This window comes from Ceratotherium simum, chromosome 10 (assembly GCF_057802395.1).
Source record: "Ceratotherium simum simum isolate JZ-2026a chromosome 10, ASM5780239v1, whole genome shotgun sequence".
Lineage (NCBI taxonomy): Eukaryota > Metazoa > Chordata > Mammalia > Perissodactyla > Rhinocerotidae > Ceratotherium > Ceratotherium simum.
This window is the reverse complement of record NC_141909.1, coordinates 53,669,718-53,690,542: the sequence shown is the minus strand read 5'-3', so window position 1 is coordinate 53,690,542 and position 20,825 is coordinate 53,669,718. Positions and strand designations below refer to the sequence as shown.

Genomic DNA, 20,825 nt, shown 5'->3' with positions numbered 1-20,825 from the left:
CCTAAATTAAGTTTATCTTTTACAACAGAACTTTAAAAAAGACTTTCACTCATAATTTTGATAACTTGTCTTGACTGCTGTAGAAATTAACCCCTATTTGTGTTTTAACCATGTAGCTCTTTTCTTCCTTTGACTTCCCTGACTCTGTTGTGCATCTTTTTGTATTCCCAGCTCCTAGCATAGTGATCGGTACACAATAGGCAATTAATATGTTTGTTTCTGCTCATACCACGTACTAAATTACGCTGGTCATGGAAGCTATTTGATAACAAATGGAATTCTTTTAAACTGTCACAAATTTTTCATTTGTTTTTACGTAACTGAATAAATATTTATTGAATGAATATATATGGTTATTAAGTTAGAAATGAACAGAATTATAGTATCTAACACCTCAAGAATAATCAAAATATTCAGCTATATTATGCAGGGCAATATCTGATCCTTCCCCAAATCAGACATTTTCTGGGAAATGTATAACTTTATGTTTCCAGCTTGAAGTTCAGGTATAATAGAAATCAGACTTATTTAGTAATAAAGTTACATAATTCAGAGTTGAATGATAGTTCCATTAGGAAAATTAGAATAGATGTTATCTAATATGCTCCTTCCATATCTGACGTTCCTTGATCCATTTTGGTTGATATTGAAAATGTGTGCTTATGTACATACTCCAACTGAGAAACAAACTATGAGCATACATCTTATGTCTAAACAGACAGGAGTCATTGTCCAAATACTTTGCCATTGTTTTGATTTTTGGTCATAACCCCCTTCTTCCTTCTCACTGTTTGGTAAATAATGAGACAGCATATTTAATTGCTCTTATTTAGACCGGCTCCTGTTATCATTTACAGGTAGTTTGCTCAGCCAAATCTAAATAGGAATCATTCCAGGCACAATCATAATAACAAGAAAAAATGTGTTTTCTATGGTCCTCTTACTTTTTGATCCTTCAAGCTATTCTTCATTTATGGACCTTTTACTCAACATAGGTTTGCTCCTGATTTTGGAGCTTGGAAAAGCTTCTACCTCTCATAAAAGTATCGAGAAAAGAGAAGAGGTTCTCCGTACTTATCACTTGCTAACTGCCAGCAGCTTCCCCTGTCACTGGCAGAGCAACCTGATCTCCATCTAGTGGCCGAATGGACTTACTTTACACCATAGAAATTAAAAGACCTGGTTTGCTCTCCAGCAGTCTGAGGCAGCCCCAGGCCCGCTGGTATGGGAGGTTTACACATGCCTGTCTTGGGTGGTTCCCATTGGTCATGAGATGCTCCTTTAGGTCAGCAGTAAAGGCCTGGCAAACAACGTGCCAAGTCATCCTCTGCTTATTGACCTGCATCTTCCCCTGATTCCTTTGCATGGTAGCAAAAGAACTGTCTGTGTTTGGATAAACTATGTCAGTTACATGCTTATCACTGTCCTTCATGTCTTTGCTACATTTCAGCCTCCTAGAGTGATTAGCTTTGAAGCCATTGTTGCTTTGCATTTTTGTTTTTGTTTAATGAATTCATTGATAGTTTTCCTTAATGAGTACAGCTTGCAAGAGAGTATTTATTGAGCTCTGCGTATAAAACATGTTCATTAATTTTACATGCTTTGATAGGAACATGTGTCTTTCTTATAGTAAACAACTGTAGCAACAAACTTGAAGTATCATTTTAACTGTAGTTCTAAGAGCCCATTATTAAGAATTCATATTTATTACTTTTAGACTCCATATTTTCAGAATCATAGGTTAATTATAAGACAAAATTTTTCTGACTATGCTTCATAGTGTTCTTTATAAAGCATATTTTTCATATTTTTATTTAGTTACATTTGGAGTCCTCCCAAGAAGGCTGTTAAAGCCACGCCACAGTTTTCCTTAGAAATCAAATCATCTTCTCTAAAAAGTTCCTGGTGACTATTCTTGTGGGTGAAAAAAGGCTAAAAGGTTACAGCTTTCAAATGTTATTTTCTGAGGCCGGCCCTGTGGTGAAGCGGTTAAGTGCACATGCTCTGCTGCTGGCAGCCCGGGTTCAGATCCCGGGCGCGCACCGATGCACCGCTTGCCAGGCCATGCTGTGGCAGCAGCCCATATAAAGTGGAGGAAGATGGGCACAGATGTTAGCCCAGGGCCAGTCTTCCTCAGCAAAAAGAGGAGGATTGGCGTGGATGTTAGCTCAGGGCTGATCCTCCTCACAAAAAAAGAAAAAAGAAAAAATATATATTTTCTAATTACAATAACTAATGAGAAAGTTAATCCTGTGTTTATTACCGGTAGAATCTCTTTGAGGCCTTTGAATAGGCCTCAAAGGCTGTTCAAACTTCCTTAGCTATATACTTTAAAGATGGATAGAATCTTTGAAACACAGTGTGGGACTAGAACTTATTCATCCTTATAATTAAGATAGTGCCTGGTACACAGTAGGTATAGTAAATATTTGAAAAGAGAGAGAGGCATAGACAAAAATACGTAGAAAGGATAACTAGTTTATATCAAGCAACACTAATCCTTTCTCTCTTTTAAAGAAGATATTCTAGGAATATGAATAAATGTAGTTTGCTGTACTTGGGTAACTAAGCCTGGCCATTTCTTTAACCACTAGACCAACAGTTAAGATTTTTTAAAATCTCAGTAAGATGGTAAGGCCTATTTTCAGTTTTGGAAACCACTAGATTATTTAATTGGTACTCTCTTAGTAAATTTAGTTTTTCAGTATATAGGCTATGTTATCTCCAGATCCTCTGAGGAAGTTTGCACTTCATTCTTTGCTTTGGTCCGTAACTCTGACAGTACTTAACAGGCTGATTCAATGGGTCATTGCTATAGAACAGTCCATATTTTATAGGATTATTATATAAACATATGTTTTTGGGAATCTTCCTTGGCCCAAAAAGGCAATACTTTTTTTTTTTTTTTGAATATTTATAATTTCCCACCATGTCTTCTAGAGATGTGTCAGTTGAGCTGGTTTACAGCAAGATAACCTAGCTTTTTGCCTATGTGGTAACATTTGGGCAATGCGTCTAATGATTTTTCCATTGTTTATTCCTGTTAGAGAAATCCCAGCCATAGAAGTTCATTTTGAATCTCAATTTTGGACAAGGTTTTCAGAGTACTTAAGGAAAATGCAAGATCCCTGGGGAGTGTAATACCCAGTGGTGTACTGATAACCCAGCTCTAACCCAGCTCTCTGGTGGTGAGGATAAAGCAGTTTGTAATGTTTGCCAATTTCCGTGGTGTAAATACTCCCTCCATGGCTGATTTTAAGCTACCAAAGGTTAACAATCTGCTTGAAAATTTTCTGAATATTTAGCAGTCATCTCTGGCAAACTAGTGTAGTCTGGCTCCAGCATGCCACTGGCTTGATTAAGCTTTTAACTAACTCCCCAAGGAGAATTATGACAGTTACCTAACCACAAGGTCTTTGAGAAATAAGACAATGGAAATATGGGTAAGGAGAGAGAAAGACAAAAGAACAGGGAAAGTGGTACTGAGAACAAAGATGAGATGGTGTCACGTTATCTCTAGGAAATGTTGAAGCCTGCAGTTGTCCCAATTACAGATTGGTAATGCTCTTCTTGAACCAGGAGTTTCGTTTGAGCAAAGAATTGGAGGGAAGTCTGCGCTCAAATAGGATGACACTCATGGGTTCATGCGTAAGGGCCTCCTTTCTTAAAAACACTATTTCAGAAGGAAATTGACAGCTGATTTTTACATTCCTCCACAAGTAATGCGTCCATTGGATTACAACTTTGTCTGTAATTGCTAAATATAACTAAAAGTAAATCAGCAACCACCTCCCTAAGACAAGCAAATCAACAAACTTATGATTGTAGGGAGGCCATGAGTTTTCATTAACCTTTTTGTGCATATCCAACAAAAATGATAACCCTATAAATTATGAAAATTGTGGGTATTATAGAGTTTTAAACTAATATTAAAATAGAAATATCATCTAGCTTTCACATTTTAGAAAAGGCCTAATCATAGGAAATTGCTTTTCAAATCATCAGCAACGGAAATATTTCAACTCCTTTCTCTCATGACAGACCTTAAGAACGTTTTTTAATATGGTACTATATCCCCAGTGCATATCGTTTAACAATATAATCAGCTAGTATAGAAGTAATCTAAGCAATATTTATTTAAAGTATAAAGAAAACAAATTAATTCTGTAATAAATCATTTATAAATTGAGATGTCAAATGCAATGAATATGTTGACAATCAATGGCTCTAGAGTTTTTATGGTTCTGAGCTCATTATGTATATAGTTATGTATAATCAACACATCACGATGACTGAAGAAATAAAACCTTGCTGTTATATTTATAAATAAAATTGTAATTTTTTTCATAAGCAGTATAGCCCATTGTTTAAAAGCATAAAATTTGAAGTGGTCAAACCAGGATTCAAATCCATGTTCTACTTTGTATGTGACCTTCAGCAAATTACTTATTCTTTCTAATCCTCACATTCCAATCATAATAAAAAGACAATACCATCGTATCTTACAAAGTTGTTGTAAGAATGAAATGCATCAGTGCCTGGCACAGAGTAAGTACTCAGTAAACAAATAAAAATTAGAAACTTAGAATTTAGGTAATATTGGTCTACAGAATTCTTTAATGCTTATATGGAAACAAAGTCAAAAGAAAGCAGTGTTACCCAAACACCTAATATTAAATTATGACCCGATGAGTTACATAATTCATCATCTATCTTAGTGTTAAAATATGAGGTTTGTTTATAATCCTGTTTAGGAAAAGTTTTGTCAGGCCCACAAAAGGAATTGAAAAAACGGTCTGTGCCTAAACCTGTCAGCTTGAAGAAAAGCAGGAAATCAATGATGGGACAATTGTCAGCAGAGGATTATAGTGTTTAGACTTTCTCAAAAGACAAATTAGAATAAGACCAAAAAACACATAGCAAAATATACGTCACCTTTAGCCTGAGTCCTGAGAACAGTAAAGAGCAAGTCAAATTTGGAGTTGTCTTTCTTAGTGTTTTTGTATGCAGCACTCTTTTGTCTCCCCTTATAACATTCTACAAATGTTTCTCTTTTTGTTTTCTATTTCTGCACAAGGTCAGGCCACAGGTGCCATCTCTAACCTCTCTCTTTGAATAGTTTCACCCATTCATTCATTCATTCATTCACTTATTTATGTAGCATTTGTTGAGCTCTCAGAATTGCTAGGATAAAGAAATAAGATACAGAGCCAGCCCTGATGGCCTAGTGGTTAAAGTTTGGCACGCTCCACTTTGGCAGCCAGGGTTCAGTTCCCGGGCGTGGAACCACACCACTCGTCTGTCAGTAGCCATGCTGTGGTGGTGGCTCACACTGAAGAACTGGAAAGACTTACAACTAGAATATATATGACTATGTAGTGGGGCTTTGGGGAGGAGAAAAAAAAAGAGTGGAAGATTGGCAACAGATGTTAGCTCAGGGCAAATCTCTCCCAAAAAAAAAAGAAAGAAGATACAGATGCAGACCCAGGGAACTTGTAGAGCTATAACCAAATAAATTATGGTACTGTGTGGTGAAGAAAGTGATAGAACCATGATTAAAGGATCAGAGGATAGCACAGAATAACTTAACTCTATCTTTGGAAGGGATTCCAAGATGAAATAATACCTGAACCTGGCTTTTAAGGAAGGGGGAAGAGACTCCTGACAAATCAAATACATGTGATTAGTTGTTCCTCTTGCCAAAATCCCAGTAAAAGAATAATAAAGAATCAAAAAAGGTACAAACCCACAAGGACAAAGAGAACTGGAGACGCAACAAGACTTTGGAGGATGGAAAATAAATGGGTGGGTGGTAACTGAGTTAGCGACTGGAGAGAGCTAAAACCCACTCCTCCAGAGGGGGAGCCAACAAGATGCAGGCCACTTGACTCTGTGGAAGTCCATGAAGCATCAGGGCTTGAAGACATCGTGCATCTTTGAAGGTTGGAGTGGGGGTGGCACTGAAAATTGGAAGGTTAGTTGAAAGTCTGTACAGAGGCCATTTAGACATCCAGATTTTCTCCTCCATCTTATGCACCTGGGCAGCTGACTCTTCTCTACCCTTACAAAAGACAGGTGCTGTAATAGAGATTTGCACAGTTTGGGACAGGAGTGAGACCATACAGCCAACAAGAAGATAAAGTGAAAGTCTGCTTCCCTTATTTAGATCCCATGAAGCTGGCATCCACATTTATACCCCGTGAGCAGGAGATTGGAAAAATCCTTTCAGAAATCGACATGGCTAAGAGAAAAGCCTTCCTTTTTTTCATTTTTTTCGAGGAAGATCAGCCCTGAGCTAACATCCATGCCAATCCTCCCCTTTTTGCTGAGGAAGACCAGCCCTGAGCTAACATCTATTGCCAATCCTCCTCTTTTTTTTTTTTTCCTTTTTCTCCCCAAAGCCCCAGTAGATAGTTGTACGTCATAGTTGCACATCCCTCTAGTTGCTGTATGTGGGACGCTGCCTCAGCATGGCCGGACGAGCAGTGCGTTGGTGCACGCCCAGGATCCGAACCCAGGCCACCAGTAGCGGAGCACGCGCACTTAACCGCTAAGCCATAGGGCCGCCCCCGAGAAAAACCTTTCTGATGCTGACATTTGGAGGTTCCTGCTTAGGAGACCTTGCAAGAAGACTGACTTGTTGGCAAGCCCTGCCTTTATGCAAAAAAGTTTTCAGTCCTTTTTTTTAATGCCTTATTTTTAAATATTAATGGATACCCTCTTATATATAATTTTTATTTATTTATTTATTTTTCCCCCAAAGCCCCAGAAGATAGTTGTATGTCATAGCTGCACATCCTTCTAGTTGCTGTATGTGGGACGCCACCTCAGCATGGCTGGAGAAGCAGTGCGTTGGTGCGCGCCCGGGATCCGAACCCAGGCCGCCAGCAGCGGAGCGCGCACACTTAACCACTAAGCCACGGGGCCGGCCCCGATACCCTCTTATATAAAAGATGGAAATCAAAACAAATGAGCAGAGAAAATAGAGATGATGCAGAAAGCAGGAAAACATTTCCCAAAGTGACAATTTATATTCTCAGATAGGTAAGAGAAAATATTATAATCATAAAACAAAAACATGCTATTTTAACATAGGAACCTTCGAAGAACAAGAAAGGTCTGTTGGAAATTAAAAAGTAATAGCAGAAATAAATTCAATAGAAGGGATTGGACATTAGAGAACTCTCCCAAAAGACAGATAAGTTGAAAATAGAAGAGAGAAGATAAATCTTATCTGACTATTCCAGAATGAGAAAATGAAAGGGCAGGAAATGGCCCAAAAAGCCATTTAAGAAAATTTCACTGAAGTAGAGAATAGGTGTTCAATATAACAAATCAAAAACACACACACTCTCACACACATACCCCAAAGCAGATCCACTTGAAATTTTAGAACCCGGTGGGTAAAGAGACAATGCTGAAAACTTCTAAGTGGGGAGACGTGGTAAACAGCTTATATAAAATGTATTAGAAACCCAAATGGCACTAGGCTTCTCAATAGCAGCATTGGAAGCTAAAGGGAAAATTATTTCCAACCTAGAATTTCCAACCCAGCCAAGCTATTAATCAAGTATGAGAGTAGACTGAAAACGTTATAAAACATGCAAATCTCAAAAAACTTTTGTTCTTTCTCAGGAAGCTACTACATGATGTACTCTCCACAAAAGGAGGGAGTAAACCAAGAAAGAGGAAGACATGGGAGAAAAGAGTGGTTTTAGCCAGGGAAGAAGCAAAGGAATTCCCACTATGATCGTGAAAGGTTGTTCTAGGATGACAGCTGTGCAGCAGGCCTGTAAACAACCACTCCAAAGCGAAGTGAGAAACAGGGTTCCAGAAAGAATGCATATCTTGAGAAAAAAGAAAAAACTGGTGATGTGATAGGATGATAATATTGAGAGGAGTTCACAGCTCTACTGGAGAATTTGGGGAACAATTAGTGATAGATAAATAAAGTAGAGCTAAGAATTAGTAAAGAGTACATAAGTAGTACATTGATTATTAGGAAAATGAAAAATTATATACAGTAATAGTATGTAATATATATAACTATATAGTAATATGTATTTTTACAATTGGAAATATAGAAATATGTATAGTTATACATAGTAACATATATTACTACATATAGTAATATATATTACCATACATATATGGTAATAATAAAGTAAACAATTAATATTGATTTAACCAAAGTTTATAATGTACTCTATTAGGAGGATAAGAGGTGGGAACGTGAGTACTGTGCTTTCAAAATGAGAGAGGTAAAATAATTCTCATCTTTCATAGTAGGAACTCAATAGATAATGTCTGAAATTTAAAAATAAACAGAACATAATATTATTTAGAAATATTAAGGTAAATAGCAGAAGACATAGTAAGCAGAGTTGAAGTGGCTACCTTTGAAGAGTGGGAATTGGGGGTGAAAATGGTGCATCTCAAGGTTGTTTATGTTATACGTGTTGTAGTACTATTTGACTTATTAAACTATTTACGTTTGTTACTTTGATAAAACTTAAAAATTAGTTTAGAATAATAACAAGTAGGAATTCACCAGGTGGACAAGTGGAATAAGAGTAGGTATGAAACAGAGATTAAATTTAGCTCATCTTTGGATCCTCGACACTTAAAAAGGTACATATTTTTTAATAGCACTGAATAAACTGGTTAATTTTCCTTATTTCACTTCAAAATAACTCAAGAGTTCCAGTTCTGAATAAGGTGGAGTAAGCACTCTCTGCCCTGTCTCTCCCACTGAATTCAGCAGTAAAATCTGGACAGGATGCAGGGAGCAGCTGTTTGAGGTCTCTGAAAAATAAATGATAGCAGATAGATTAAGAAAGAAGACCACGGAGCTGGCTGTGTCTCCCTTTTTCCTCCAGTGTCTCCCGGCCTTGACTCAAGGCCATCTGAAAATGGAGGTGGGCACTCTCAGCAAATTAGGAATAAAAGAGACCTTCCTCAACCTGATAAAGGACATCTGCAAAAACCCAACAGCTAGCACCATACTTAGCAATGAAGGATTGAGTGCTTTTCCCCTAAGATTGGGAATAAGGCAAAGATGACCACGCCCATACACCCATCACTCCTGTTCAACAAACAAAAATCCAGCTCTTTCAACTAATAAGTGAGTTTAGCAAGGTCAAAAATCAATCATATTTTTATATACTAGCAATTAATAATTAAGAACCAAAATTTAAATATATATGTATACCATTTACACACAGCTCCCCCTAAAAATGAAATACTTAGTTATAAATCTAACAAGACATGTACAAGATATGTTTGCTGAATACTACATAACACTAATGAAATAAAAAATCTGAATAAAAGGAGAGATTTACTGAGTTCATGGATTGGAAGACTCAACATAATAAAGATGTCACTTCTCTCCAAATTGATTTAACACAATACTAACCAAAATCCCAGCAGAATTTTTTTATAGCTGTAGACAAGCTGATTCTAAAATTTATATGGGAAGGCAAAGGAACTAAAATAGCCAAAACAATTTTTTAAAAGAAGAATAAAGTTAGAAGAATCATACTACCAATTTTAAGATTTACTGTAAAACTACAGTAATCAAGGGGCCAGCCTGGTAGCATAGCGGTTAAGTGCACACACTCCGCTTCGGCGGCCCGGGGTTCGTGGGTTCGGATCCTGGGCACGGACTGACGCACCGCTTGTTAAGCCATGCTGTGGTGGTGTCCCATATAAAGTAGAGAAAGATGGGCATGGATGTTAGCCCAGGGTGAGTCTTCCTCAGCAAAAGGAGGAGGATTGTCAATAGATGTTAGCTCAGGGGTAATCTTCCTCACACCAAAAAAAAACTACAGTAATCAAGATGATGTGATATTGGCAAAAGGATAAACACATATATGAATGAAGTGGATTAGAGTATTCAGAAATAGATCCAGAGACATATGGCCAATTAATCTTCAACAACAGTTTAATGGAGAAAGGATAGTCTTTTCAACAAATGGTGCTAGAACAATTGGACATCCATATGCCAAAGAAACAAATAAAAAAACTTGTTAATTTAAAAAATAAAAATAAATAAATAAAATAACTCAATGGCTACCAAGCCAGGAATAATAGTCCTTGACAACAGTAAGTGGCACCTGCCATGTCATCTTTCATTGTTCCTCTTAAATGGAAAGTGTAAAGCTAATTCTAAATACTTAAAAACTCCCAAGGTAAAGAAAGCAAATTTGGTTAGAGAGTGAAAAAAAAGTCTCAACCTTTGGTATAATTTTGGGGTTAGAAAATGTTCCAGGTGTGTAATTCACAGATGGGGAAACTGAGGCTCAGAGACGTTAAGTAACTTGATCCAGGTCACACAGCTAGTAAGTGGCAGAGTCAGTGGTTCTATAATGTATGTTCTTTATCAACCATGCTCTACAGCCCAGGCAGCTTTATCAACTTTCACTCTTTAGTCAGATATTTAGGATGTCCAGAATGCCTCGCCCCGCCAAAATCAGAAAATGCCAGTGGAGTTAAAACTAGGCATTCGTCTCTGTATAACCCCATCAGATCAAGTTGGTTCCCATGGAAGTCAATGTTTCTGAGGAGCCAAGTAATAGTCTGCAGCTCCGTGGAAAGCAGTAATAAGAATCCTTCTGGATGCTCTTTAATATTAATGACAGAAAACAATTCTCCATGATTCTTATGCCATTTCTTAAATCTCTGACTCTTTCCTTTGATAAATAAGTAAAATAGGTAGAAATGTTGCAAAATTTCCATGCTGTTCAAGTGAGCAAGGTAGCAGGACCTGAACTTGGTTTCTAGAAGAGCAAGCCTCTAGCAGGAAAGGGGTAACAACAGGCACGGTTGCAGTGGGGTGGTCGGTAAGGAGAAGAGTAAGTTGATTGGGTGTGCCATCATCACCACTAAACACCTTTATGGTTGTGCAGCAATGATCTCATCAATCTTTCCTTCCCCAGCACTCACAGTCAACTCTTGGGAATCTTTAATCTCTGTTTAAGAAATGCTGCATTGAAAGACAGGACCCACACTTGGACACTGCTTCTCCTCTATTTGAATCACTGTGGAGTGTTTAGGGAAAAAGTTGATGCCTCTCAAATTTAAGAAGGGTGATCATCAATTGTAGTCACCAGTGAAAACAGTAGCACTGTAACTGTGGGAAGGCAAGATTCCCAAACTTTTACCTATCTCAATATCATTGTTTAAATGTGTTTATGATAAAGCAAAAGAACAGCAAAAGAACGGAGGACAGGTGGCTCAGAGAAAAGTAGAGAAACTCCATCTTTCCTTTCTGACAGATAGGTTATGTTAAATCTTTTTAAACCTATCTGAAATAAGTCATTTCATTTGCTAGTACTTTGCTTAACCCAGTTAGCTTTTAGAACTGCATTGGTTTATTGTGTTATCTCGTATTTCTATAACACACTTAAAAGTTTAAAAGCTAAATACATTAAAAGATACAAGGCTTGACAGGGGTTAAAATGGTTTTCTATAACTAGTTTCATTTGAACCTCTGTAGGTTTTACTGGGAGGATGACAGAGGTATGAGAATGGGTCTTCTTTCATAATTACTGTTCACTTTCCAGGCAGGGCACAGCCCGTATATTTCCTCCATGATCTATAGCCTAATAACTGAGCCATCAGTGTTCTCTGCTTCCATCAAAAAACTGCTAAAAGCGTTGGATTCCAAAGAGAAAAGTGCCCTATTTCTAGAGTGGGAGTATGAAGCCCTCAGGCTGCAGGGCAGAGCAGAAGCCTGGCTAGGACACAAAAGCCAGAGGAACTAGACTAGCTGGTCAGTCCAGAGGAAGCTGGCATTTCATTCACTTAGAAGTTGCTTTTTGGGCCAGCCCCGTGGCTTAGCGGTTAAGTGTGCACGCTCTGCTGCTGGCAGCCCGGGTTCGGATCCCAGGCGCGCACCGACGCACAGCTTCTCCAGCCATGCCGAGGCCGCGTCCCACATACAGCAACTAGAAGGATGTGCAGCTATGACATACAACTATCTACTGGGGCTTTGGGGGGAAAAAATAAATAAATAAAATCTTTAAAAGAAAAAAAAAAAGTTGCTTTTCTTTTCCAAACTGCTGTGTTCCCATGATTTCATTTAACCAGTCAAGTATCAATCTTATTTTGGCCATGTTTGTGTACCCACAAAATAACTGCCACGGCATTTTTTTAAATGAATCAATTTACCAGTAATTGTCTGCATATGAATAAAGTGAAAACTTTTAAGTATAATTTCAATCTGTACTAAGGAATGGCCTTCCAGCATTCCCACGTTTCAAGCAACAGTTGATACCTATAGATCCAAATATAATTACATATTTGTCATCATAAATACTTTTTTTGGTGAGGACGTGGTTTTCCTGTCATTATATCTACAATCTAGTGGCTATATTAGTTGAATCTCAGTTCCTTAAAAACTTTTTTGGTCCCCACCCGCCCCCCCTCCATATTTCTAGTTGATTTTCACAACAGTGTTTATATTCTAGACCTGGCTTTAGGAAAGTCAACAAACCGTAATTTCCTAGGGAGATGATGGTGATCCAAGCTGTAGAATTTCTTTGTGGTGTTGGCAGGTTGTCATCTATTGAATTATGGAAGTTATGGACAAACAACAGATATTTAAGTCCGTTGAGAATCAGACAGCCAGAGTGTTCTTGTGGAGCACTTACTCTGTTCCCACCCATGTAGGCCCTATGGGGGGGAGGGGAATATTGAAATACGAAACACGGTTTTCACCCTCGGGGAATTTATACTATATAACTGGAGATATGAGACTGACAGTCATGAAACAGCAGCAAGTAGTACAAAACAATGTGTAGTTCAGTGTTAAACTGGGGAGATGGGGCCCTGTGCTGTAGTAGTTCAGAGGAGAGGTATCTATGCGGATGAAATTTATAAGTGAAGGAGATGGGGCCTGGGTTGTGCTTTTATTTTATTTTCTTTATGTACTTGGGTAGTTTAAAAGAAGAGGGAAGGGCATTTCAGGCACTCCAAAAAACGTGACACAATCACAGATACGAGTGAGTGCTGTGTTTCCTTAATAAGAGGAAAAATTGTGCCATAGGCTCAGACCACCACAAATCCAGGCGTGACCTGGGTACAGATACCAGAGGAGCTGTAAACAAGCATCACAGCCAATGTGATGCAAGCACAGAGCCCAGAGGGCAAATCCTGGTTCAACACCAGCTACCCCAAGGAGACAGTGGAGTGTATGCTCGAGCGGAGGCAGAAGTAAGAGCTGGGTCTGGGTCACCAGAAACACACGGGCGGGGGGATTTCAGAAGACAGGGTGTGGTTTCTTTTCCACACAGTCTTGCTGGCACAGGACGTTTTTAAAAGCAGTTGACAGGAAGCTCACCTTCTAGGCAACCCTTAGTTTGTCTTAAGCATATCTGTAGCATATTGTAAGACAAACCTCACTAAAGCAAACGGTGTCTTTGGGGAGTGGAGCAATAAGGAGTCACCTGAATAGGACTCCTGTGTGAAGGCCCAATGAGGTTTTTAGGTTCCCATGTATGGGAGCTGCTGAAGGTCATTGAATTAGAAAAGTATAATAGTGAAGGCTGTGTTGGAAAGATGGACTTGGCAGTGATGTGCAGTCTGGGAAAGAACCCTGAGTGAAGCAGGGCAAGCGTGAGGCCGAGGTAGTGGTCAGGTGTGAGTTGATGGAGAAAGGCTGGATATGGGACATGGAGGCAGACGTTATGGACGTTTCTAGTTTGAATGTCTGGCAAAATGGCAAATCATTGAAGGAATCAGGAAAGTTGGAGAGGAGGTTGGGTTCAGGCGTTTTGAATGTGCTGAGCTTGAGGTAATGGTGAGATATTCCATTGACAGTGTGCAGTTAGTAATTAGAAATAAAGGATTGGACTAGAGCTTCAAGCTAAAGAGAGTTCGAGTGCTCTTTAGCTTGGAAGTTTTAGCTGAAACCGTAAAAATGGTTAGATGCAAAGGAGAATAGAGAGATCAAGCAAAATGATCAGGACAAATAAGGTAAGTTTCTAGAAATCCGTATAGTCAGATGTTTCCAAAAGTGTATTCTCAGAACTCTTTTTAATAAAGAATCTGTATTCAAGCTGTTGGAAGATACTGTATAACTTAGTAGCTTCTGAGAGATGAAATTACAATCGGTAAATATCTGGCTTTGAGAAGTCCCAGTAAAGAAATCTCTAATTTGTTTAACCCAATAGTCCCCAAGTGTATTCAAATTCTTTTTAATAATTTAGCAAGTTGCCAGTCTCTATATTCTTGGTTTTCTTTGCTTCAGTTCACCATGGACTGTGTGGTAGATCTCTTAGGACAAGAGCTTTACGCTAATTCTAATCCTGACTCATGATACAGCCATGTTGCATGGCATTTGTGACTTCAGAGAATAAATCTGGAATGCTAGGGTTAGGTTGACAGTTAAAAGAATAATTTCCCCCATACCTTTGAAGACATGGCCTATTATTTCATGTGATTCCAGATTTATTATGGAAAGGAAGATATATAAATGATGTTTACTACAGGCATTAAAAATGACAAAAATTGAGCTCACATTAACATAAGCTACGAAAGGGAATTTATTAACTCATATAACCAAGAAGTCCCCAGGCCTTAGGCACAGCTCAAACCAAGGGCTCAACATATGTCATGGGATCCAGTCTGTCCCCTCTTGGCTCTGCTTTTTTCTGGGGTGGCTTCATTCTTACATAATCTTTCTCCATCTAGTAGCAAAGATGGCCCTGGTAGCTCTAGGAAATACATGGTTCTCATAGCTGGCAGTAACAGCAAAAGGGGCGTGGCTCTGCCAGTAATTTCAACCAAAGTCTTCAGGAGTGCTCCTGTAGCCTGTGAGGTCACATGCCCATCCCTGAACCAATCACTGTGACCAAGGGGATGGGATACTCTTAACTGGTCAGACCTAGCTCATTTCTCCACTCTTAGAGTTTAGAATGAGAGAGGACTGTATCATCCCATATGAACCACAAAATTAGGAATTAGGGATAGGGGAAATACCCCTAAGAAAATACTGAATAAGCAAAAAACATGACCATGTGATTTTTTTTCTTTATTTTTGGTGGTTTTGACAGCTAGAGCCGGCCGCTTCCAAGTGACAGCTAATGACCTTTCTAGGTTAGAGCTTCCTGGAGGCCAGGACTATTGTTAGATTTGTTTCGTTTTACACTCAGCACAACATTCATGAAACATGACCCTTACCAAATGCAATATGATGATTAATTAGACCAATGATGATATATAGCATCCATTAATTTTATCTTCCATTTAATTCCTAGAGTGAATACCTCAGGAATATCTGCTTGATTTTCTAAGTACATGTAGGGCAGAAATAAATACTCTAGTTACAGTTGTCTTCTTATGAGGCTTCCCAGTTGCCAGGGTTCTGAATGAAATTGTCAAATCTTTCTTGACAATGCTCTGATGGCAGTACAGTGGGTTTTCCCCTTAATGAAAAAAACTTATTAATATTGGATAATTTTCATTATTTTTTTCTGTTACATATTTCTGTTTTAAGAGGTGAATACAAGGCCCTATATTTCACATTGCTGGTATGGGTTGAATAATCCTCTCCATAAAGGACAATGACATCTATAGAGCCCTAGTAGGAAAATCTAAAACTTAAATAGATTTTGTGCCAGCCAAAGGGGAAAGTGGTGCATTGGCCTATGAGTCATCATTACCTCAACCAGTCTGCCATCATATTTATATATAAGTCATTGCCCAGAAAGAGCAAACCCTGACATAATATCGGAAACAAACCCATGTGTTTTAAGTCTGGTTTGAGTTAACCCATAGAACTCCCAACAAATATATAAGGACTATTTCATAGAAATAAATAGTAGCAATTATTGTTACTATGGCTCTCTTAATATTGAAGTACAATATTTTTTCCTATTCTATAGCCCATAATTACTTAAAAGGTTAAAAATCAGCTGCACATCTCTCTGGTTTGATGGTAGGGATAAGCCTCTGACTGCTCTCAAGATTAAATAGGAACAGACTTCAAGATTCTGAATATAACTCTCCTTCTCACCCAAGTCCAGCTTGAGAAATATTTAGGTAGATATATTGATAAATAGAATATTTATATTTACTTATTTTTTATATTTATTTAATTTTTATATTTATTTATATATTATGTATGTATATACATAAATATTACATATATGACCTTCCTAAAGTTGCAATAGAATTTCCTTTACAAATCAGGTCTTGATTTTTCCACCTCCGAGTTTTTCACTATATCTTCTAATCTTTGGTGAGTTTGAAAGAAGCATATGTTCACCAAGGGCAGCTGCTGATAAAAATAATAGAAAAATAAAGGATTCCCTCCTCAGAGCCTTAAATCCAAGCTCCATTTATAATTTCCATCCTCAGGTATAGACAAATAATTAAATCTTTTGTTTTTCTTCATCAAATCTAATCACATTTTTTTAAACTTTTTATTTTATCTTTTTCTCTCTATATATTTTTTTCATGAATCATTTGAAAGTAAGTTGTAGACATGACAGCCTATTACCTCTAAACGCTTCAGTGAGTAAAGCACCCTCCTACACAACCACAAGACAAACCTCAAAATCAGGAAGTTAACACTGATACAGCATTACTCTCTAATCCACAGACCTTATTCAAATTTCACATGTCCCAATACCATCCTTTTTAGCAAAAGGAAGGAATCCAGGATCATATGTTACATTTAAATAACATGTCTCTTTGTTATCTTTCAATCTAGAATAGTTGCTCATCTTTCCTTAACTTTCATGACCTTGACATTTTTGAAGTGTATAGGCCAGTTATTTTGTAGAACATCCCTCAATTTGTTTTCTCATTTTAGATTCGGTTTATGCATCTTTAGCAAGAATATCACAGAAATGATGCTGGGTTTTTCTCAATGTGTCCTCTTAGGTGAGACAGGTTGCCTGCTTGTCTCATTGCTGGTGATGTTAACTTTGAACATTTGGTTAAAGTGTTATCTCTACTGTGAGGTTGCTGTTTTTTCCCTTTATAATTAGTACATGTGTTTTGTGGGTGTATATTTCAAGACTATGTAAATATCTTGTTTCTCATCAAACTTTCATCAATTAATTTTATCATCCATTGATGATTCTTGCCTGAATCCATTATTACTACTATGGTTGCTTAATGGTGACTTTTTATGATTCCATCATTCCTTCTACATTTATTAGTTGGCCTTCCAAGCTAAGGAAGTGCCCTCCCTTCCTCCCCTTTTATTTGTTTGTTTGTTTATTAGTATGGCTTCATGGATTTCTATCTTATTTAATAGGTTATTGTCCATTACCGTTCTTATTTATGCTGATGCTCAAATTGTTCCAGATTTAGCCAATGTGAGCCCCTTCAAGCCAGTTCCCTAGACCTTTTGACATGCCTCAATCATTTTTTGGCACAAAAAGTAAATCCTTACTTTCTGGCACAAAAAGTAAATCCAATTGCTTTTGTCACTGATTTTCTGTACTGGTATTTATATTTATTTGGGCAGTTTCTTTGGGCACTGCCTGCTGACTTAGGTCGTCTGTTAATACAAAAGAAGCATTCTCACCTACTTCTCTTTAACCAACTCACCAAATTAACCTACCCTCTTGAATGAATGTCCAGAGCCCCCTGAATATTTGCAACTCATCAGCTTCTCCCTAATATGCCCTCACTTATGCTCCCACCAGTTGAGTGGTACTTACGTTTGTAGGAGACATTTTAGTGGAGCCTTCAGGTTTAACTAACTTGGCTCCTATCCCTTTGCACTCAGAGAGTCCCAGATTGCTCTACCATTCATAATCATGTATATTGGAGGAAAATCTACAAAGATCTGAGATAATATAGCCACCACAAACGTTGAATATTTTTCATTATAACAGAGAATTGTATTGTAAATAAGGCCTGAGAAATCATCCATTATAATCTATCAGTCTCATTAAAGATTTGGTCTGAGATAGATCAATAATTTTTCCCCTGGCCATCGGTCAGGGCCTAAAATAATATAATTATAGTGACTTTTTATTATTATGTCTTTTGACACTTATCTACCTATCTTGCTATACTTTATCATTAACTTTAAATAGCTCCAGGTTTTTCTTGTTCATTTGGCTGGAATTATTATTTCTACTGACCACACGAGGGTGTCCATGAGCTTAGAACAGGAATACTTCAGATAACTTAAACAACTAGAAGAACTTTAACAACTGATAACTGTTGTCATTTCACTATACTATTTGCAAGTTATAATTACAAAGTGTAGTCGGGTTAGTCGGAAGACTTGAGTCAATGCTCCTTCCATTGGAAGATCTTTTGACTATCAAATGAAAGGCTTTTATGAAAAGAATTCAGAACTTTTAGTGCGGTCGTGTGGCACAGAGAAATTTCCCTAGGTCAGGAATTAAGAGATCCAGATCCTCTTCCCAGTTCCACCAATAATGTGTGGCTTTGGGCAGTCACATCACCTCTCTGCACCTTTATTTCTTTACTATAAAATGAGACAGATTGTAAGCTGATCCTTTAGGCCCTTCTGCAAAAGTCAACAATGAAGACAGGATCTAAAATTAAGATATAAATCAAAGAACTTCTCCATCCTAGTGATTCTTTTTTTATTGACTGCTTTAGTATGTGCTAGCTGCTTTCAATACATTTTCTTATATAATCATTACAACCACCATTTCAGGTTATGTATTATTCTCAGTCTGGGGTAATTTGCACAAGGTCACTCTGCTAACAATGGACAGAGCTGAGATTTCAGCCTAGTTCTCCCTAACTCAGAAGCCCATGTTTTTATTCCTCTTCACTACATGGCCTCCCTAGGGCCAAAAGACTACTAGTTTCAATGGAAACTGTACTGTTAGAGAATAAAAGAGATCATTCTCTGCCAGGTAGCATTTAAATCAAATGCTTATAGGTGCTGGACAGGTAATGTGGATGGGGGAACACAGGCCAGGAGGGTCTGAGGTGATGAGCAGGAAGTCATGCCCCACCTAGGAGGGCAGTCTCTACTTAGCTTTGCCATGTGAGAATGAATGCAGGCTCAATTTGCCCTTGTCATTTTCAGGAGAAGACCAAAATCCAGATTTTTAAATGAAGTCTCATTAATTTGAAAATTTGGCGACAAATTCAGAATTTTTTAGGTGTGGAGGGATGGCAAAACACTCCAGGACCCACAAATCTCTTTTTCTTCTCACCAGAGTGGGGCTAGGGTCAAGAAATGAAGCCCATTCTCTCCTAAGCTTTTTCAGGTAACTTGCCTATGTTGGTAAATTTACTTACTTGCTTCACAGAACTCATAGAGTTCTCCTAATGGCATTAAGCATTTAAAACAGGAATTGGCAAATACACCACCTGTTTTTGTATGGCCCACAAGCTAAGAATGGTTTTTACATTTTTAACAGTTGAAAAAATCAAAAGAACATATCTTGTGACATGTGAAAATTATATGAAATTCAAATTTCAGTGTCCATGAATAAAATTTTATTGGAACACAGCCACATTCATTCATTTATGTATTGTCTGTGGTTGCTTTTGCACTACAAGGGCAGAACTGGGTGGTTGCAACATGGATCATATAGCCTGCAAAGCCTAAAATATTTACTGTCTGGCTCTTTACAGAAAACATTTGCCAATCTCTGGTTTAGAATACAAAAGCCAACAAGATGGGCCGTCTACCTCTGCTTTCTGCCCTGTTACATACCTACCCTGAGATAATAAAAAAAAAAGGAATCTACTTAAATCAGAGGGAAGGACAGGTGAAAATAGAGGGAGAAAAATAAACATAGGTATTTCAAAATATTATCCAGGCATAAAGAGATAAAAATTATGTTTTTTCTCCCAAAGTTATATGCATGTCCTCTAACAAAAGCCATAGTATGTCAAATATATATTTTTATTTTTGTATGCTGTTTCAGTCACAATAATAAACAGCATAACTATTAACTGTTGGGGAAAAAAATCTAGCCTGGCCCAGAGTGGATTATTTTTTATGCGTTTTTTGAGTGACAAAGCAAAATTCTCCGGTCATAAGAAGCATGAGAAGAATGACGGTAGAACACTCTCCACACAGCTCTTAAACATGCACTTTCGGGCCCCAGGCCTTCGCTCACATTGTCCCTTCTGGCTGGAATGCCCGCCACCCACTGCTGTGTCTCATCCTTCAAGGCTGAGCCCAGATGGCTCCAGCCTGTCCACCTCCAGCAGAATTCATCCCTCCCTCCTTGGCATCCTGTGCCCTGGTCACACCGTGATCTCTTACTTTGATGTGGGTCAGAAGGGCAAGCTCCCCAAGAGCAGAATTCATGTCCCATTTAGGAATCTGCTTAGGAGCCTGACAGCTGGTCAGAGCTCAGTAAATTCTTGGTGAATCAGTGAATCAGTAAATGAATGTATAATTAATTTGGTCATTTATAGCTTTTATGAGGTCCCTCAGAGGGGTGATAAAAGCTGCAAACTCCTCTGGTGTTTCCTAGAAGGCTGAATCTTTTGTGTCTGTAAGCGAGCTCACTGTTCACTAGCTGACTATTGCCCAGGTTGGCAAAGAACCAAATGGTAATAAATCTTCCACCTCTTTTTTTCCCTACGCTTGTTAGCTTGTGGCTGCAGAATGAACACCTGTGAACCAGGTAGCCAGAACTGAGTTTGACTCCCAGTTGTATCCAGTGATCCTAAGCAAGTCATTGAACCTCTCTGAAGCTCCATTTCCCCTTCCGTAAAATAGAGTCAGTCATAGCAGCTTCCTCACAGAATTATTGTAAAAGCCAAATGAGGTAACATATGTTCAAGTAAGTGCTCTGCGAACTGTAAAGTAGTATATGAATGTGAGATGTTATTACTTATGATAATCTATACAA

At 38.1% G+C, this 20,825-nt stretch overlaps 1 protein-coding gene across 4 annotated transcripts in view; it reads left to right on the top strand.

Annotated features, from left to right (window-relative positions):
• VWA8 (von Willebrand factor A domain containing 8) overlaps positions 1–20,825 on the top strand; it is a 359,640-nt gene that overhangs the window by 262,501 nt on the left and 76,314 nt on the right. Inside the window, exon 38 of one of the 4 annotated variants that reach the window (XM_087436020.1) lies at positions 7,636–7,985. The exons of the other annotated variants lie outside the window; for them this stretch is intronic. Coding sequence (XP_087292146.1) covers positions 7,636–7,650 — 15 coding nt within the window. The 3' untranslated portion in view covers positions 7,651–7,985. Of the gene's footprint in view, positions 1–7,635; positions 7,986–20,825 lie in introns of those variants that run through there. 4 annotated transcript variants of the gene reach the window in all.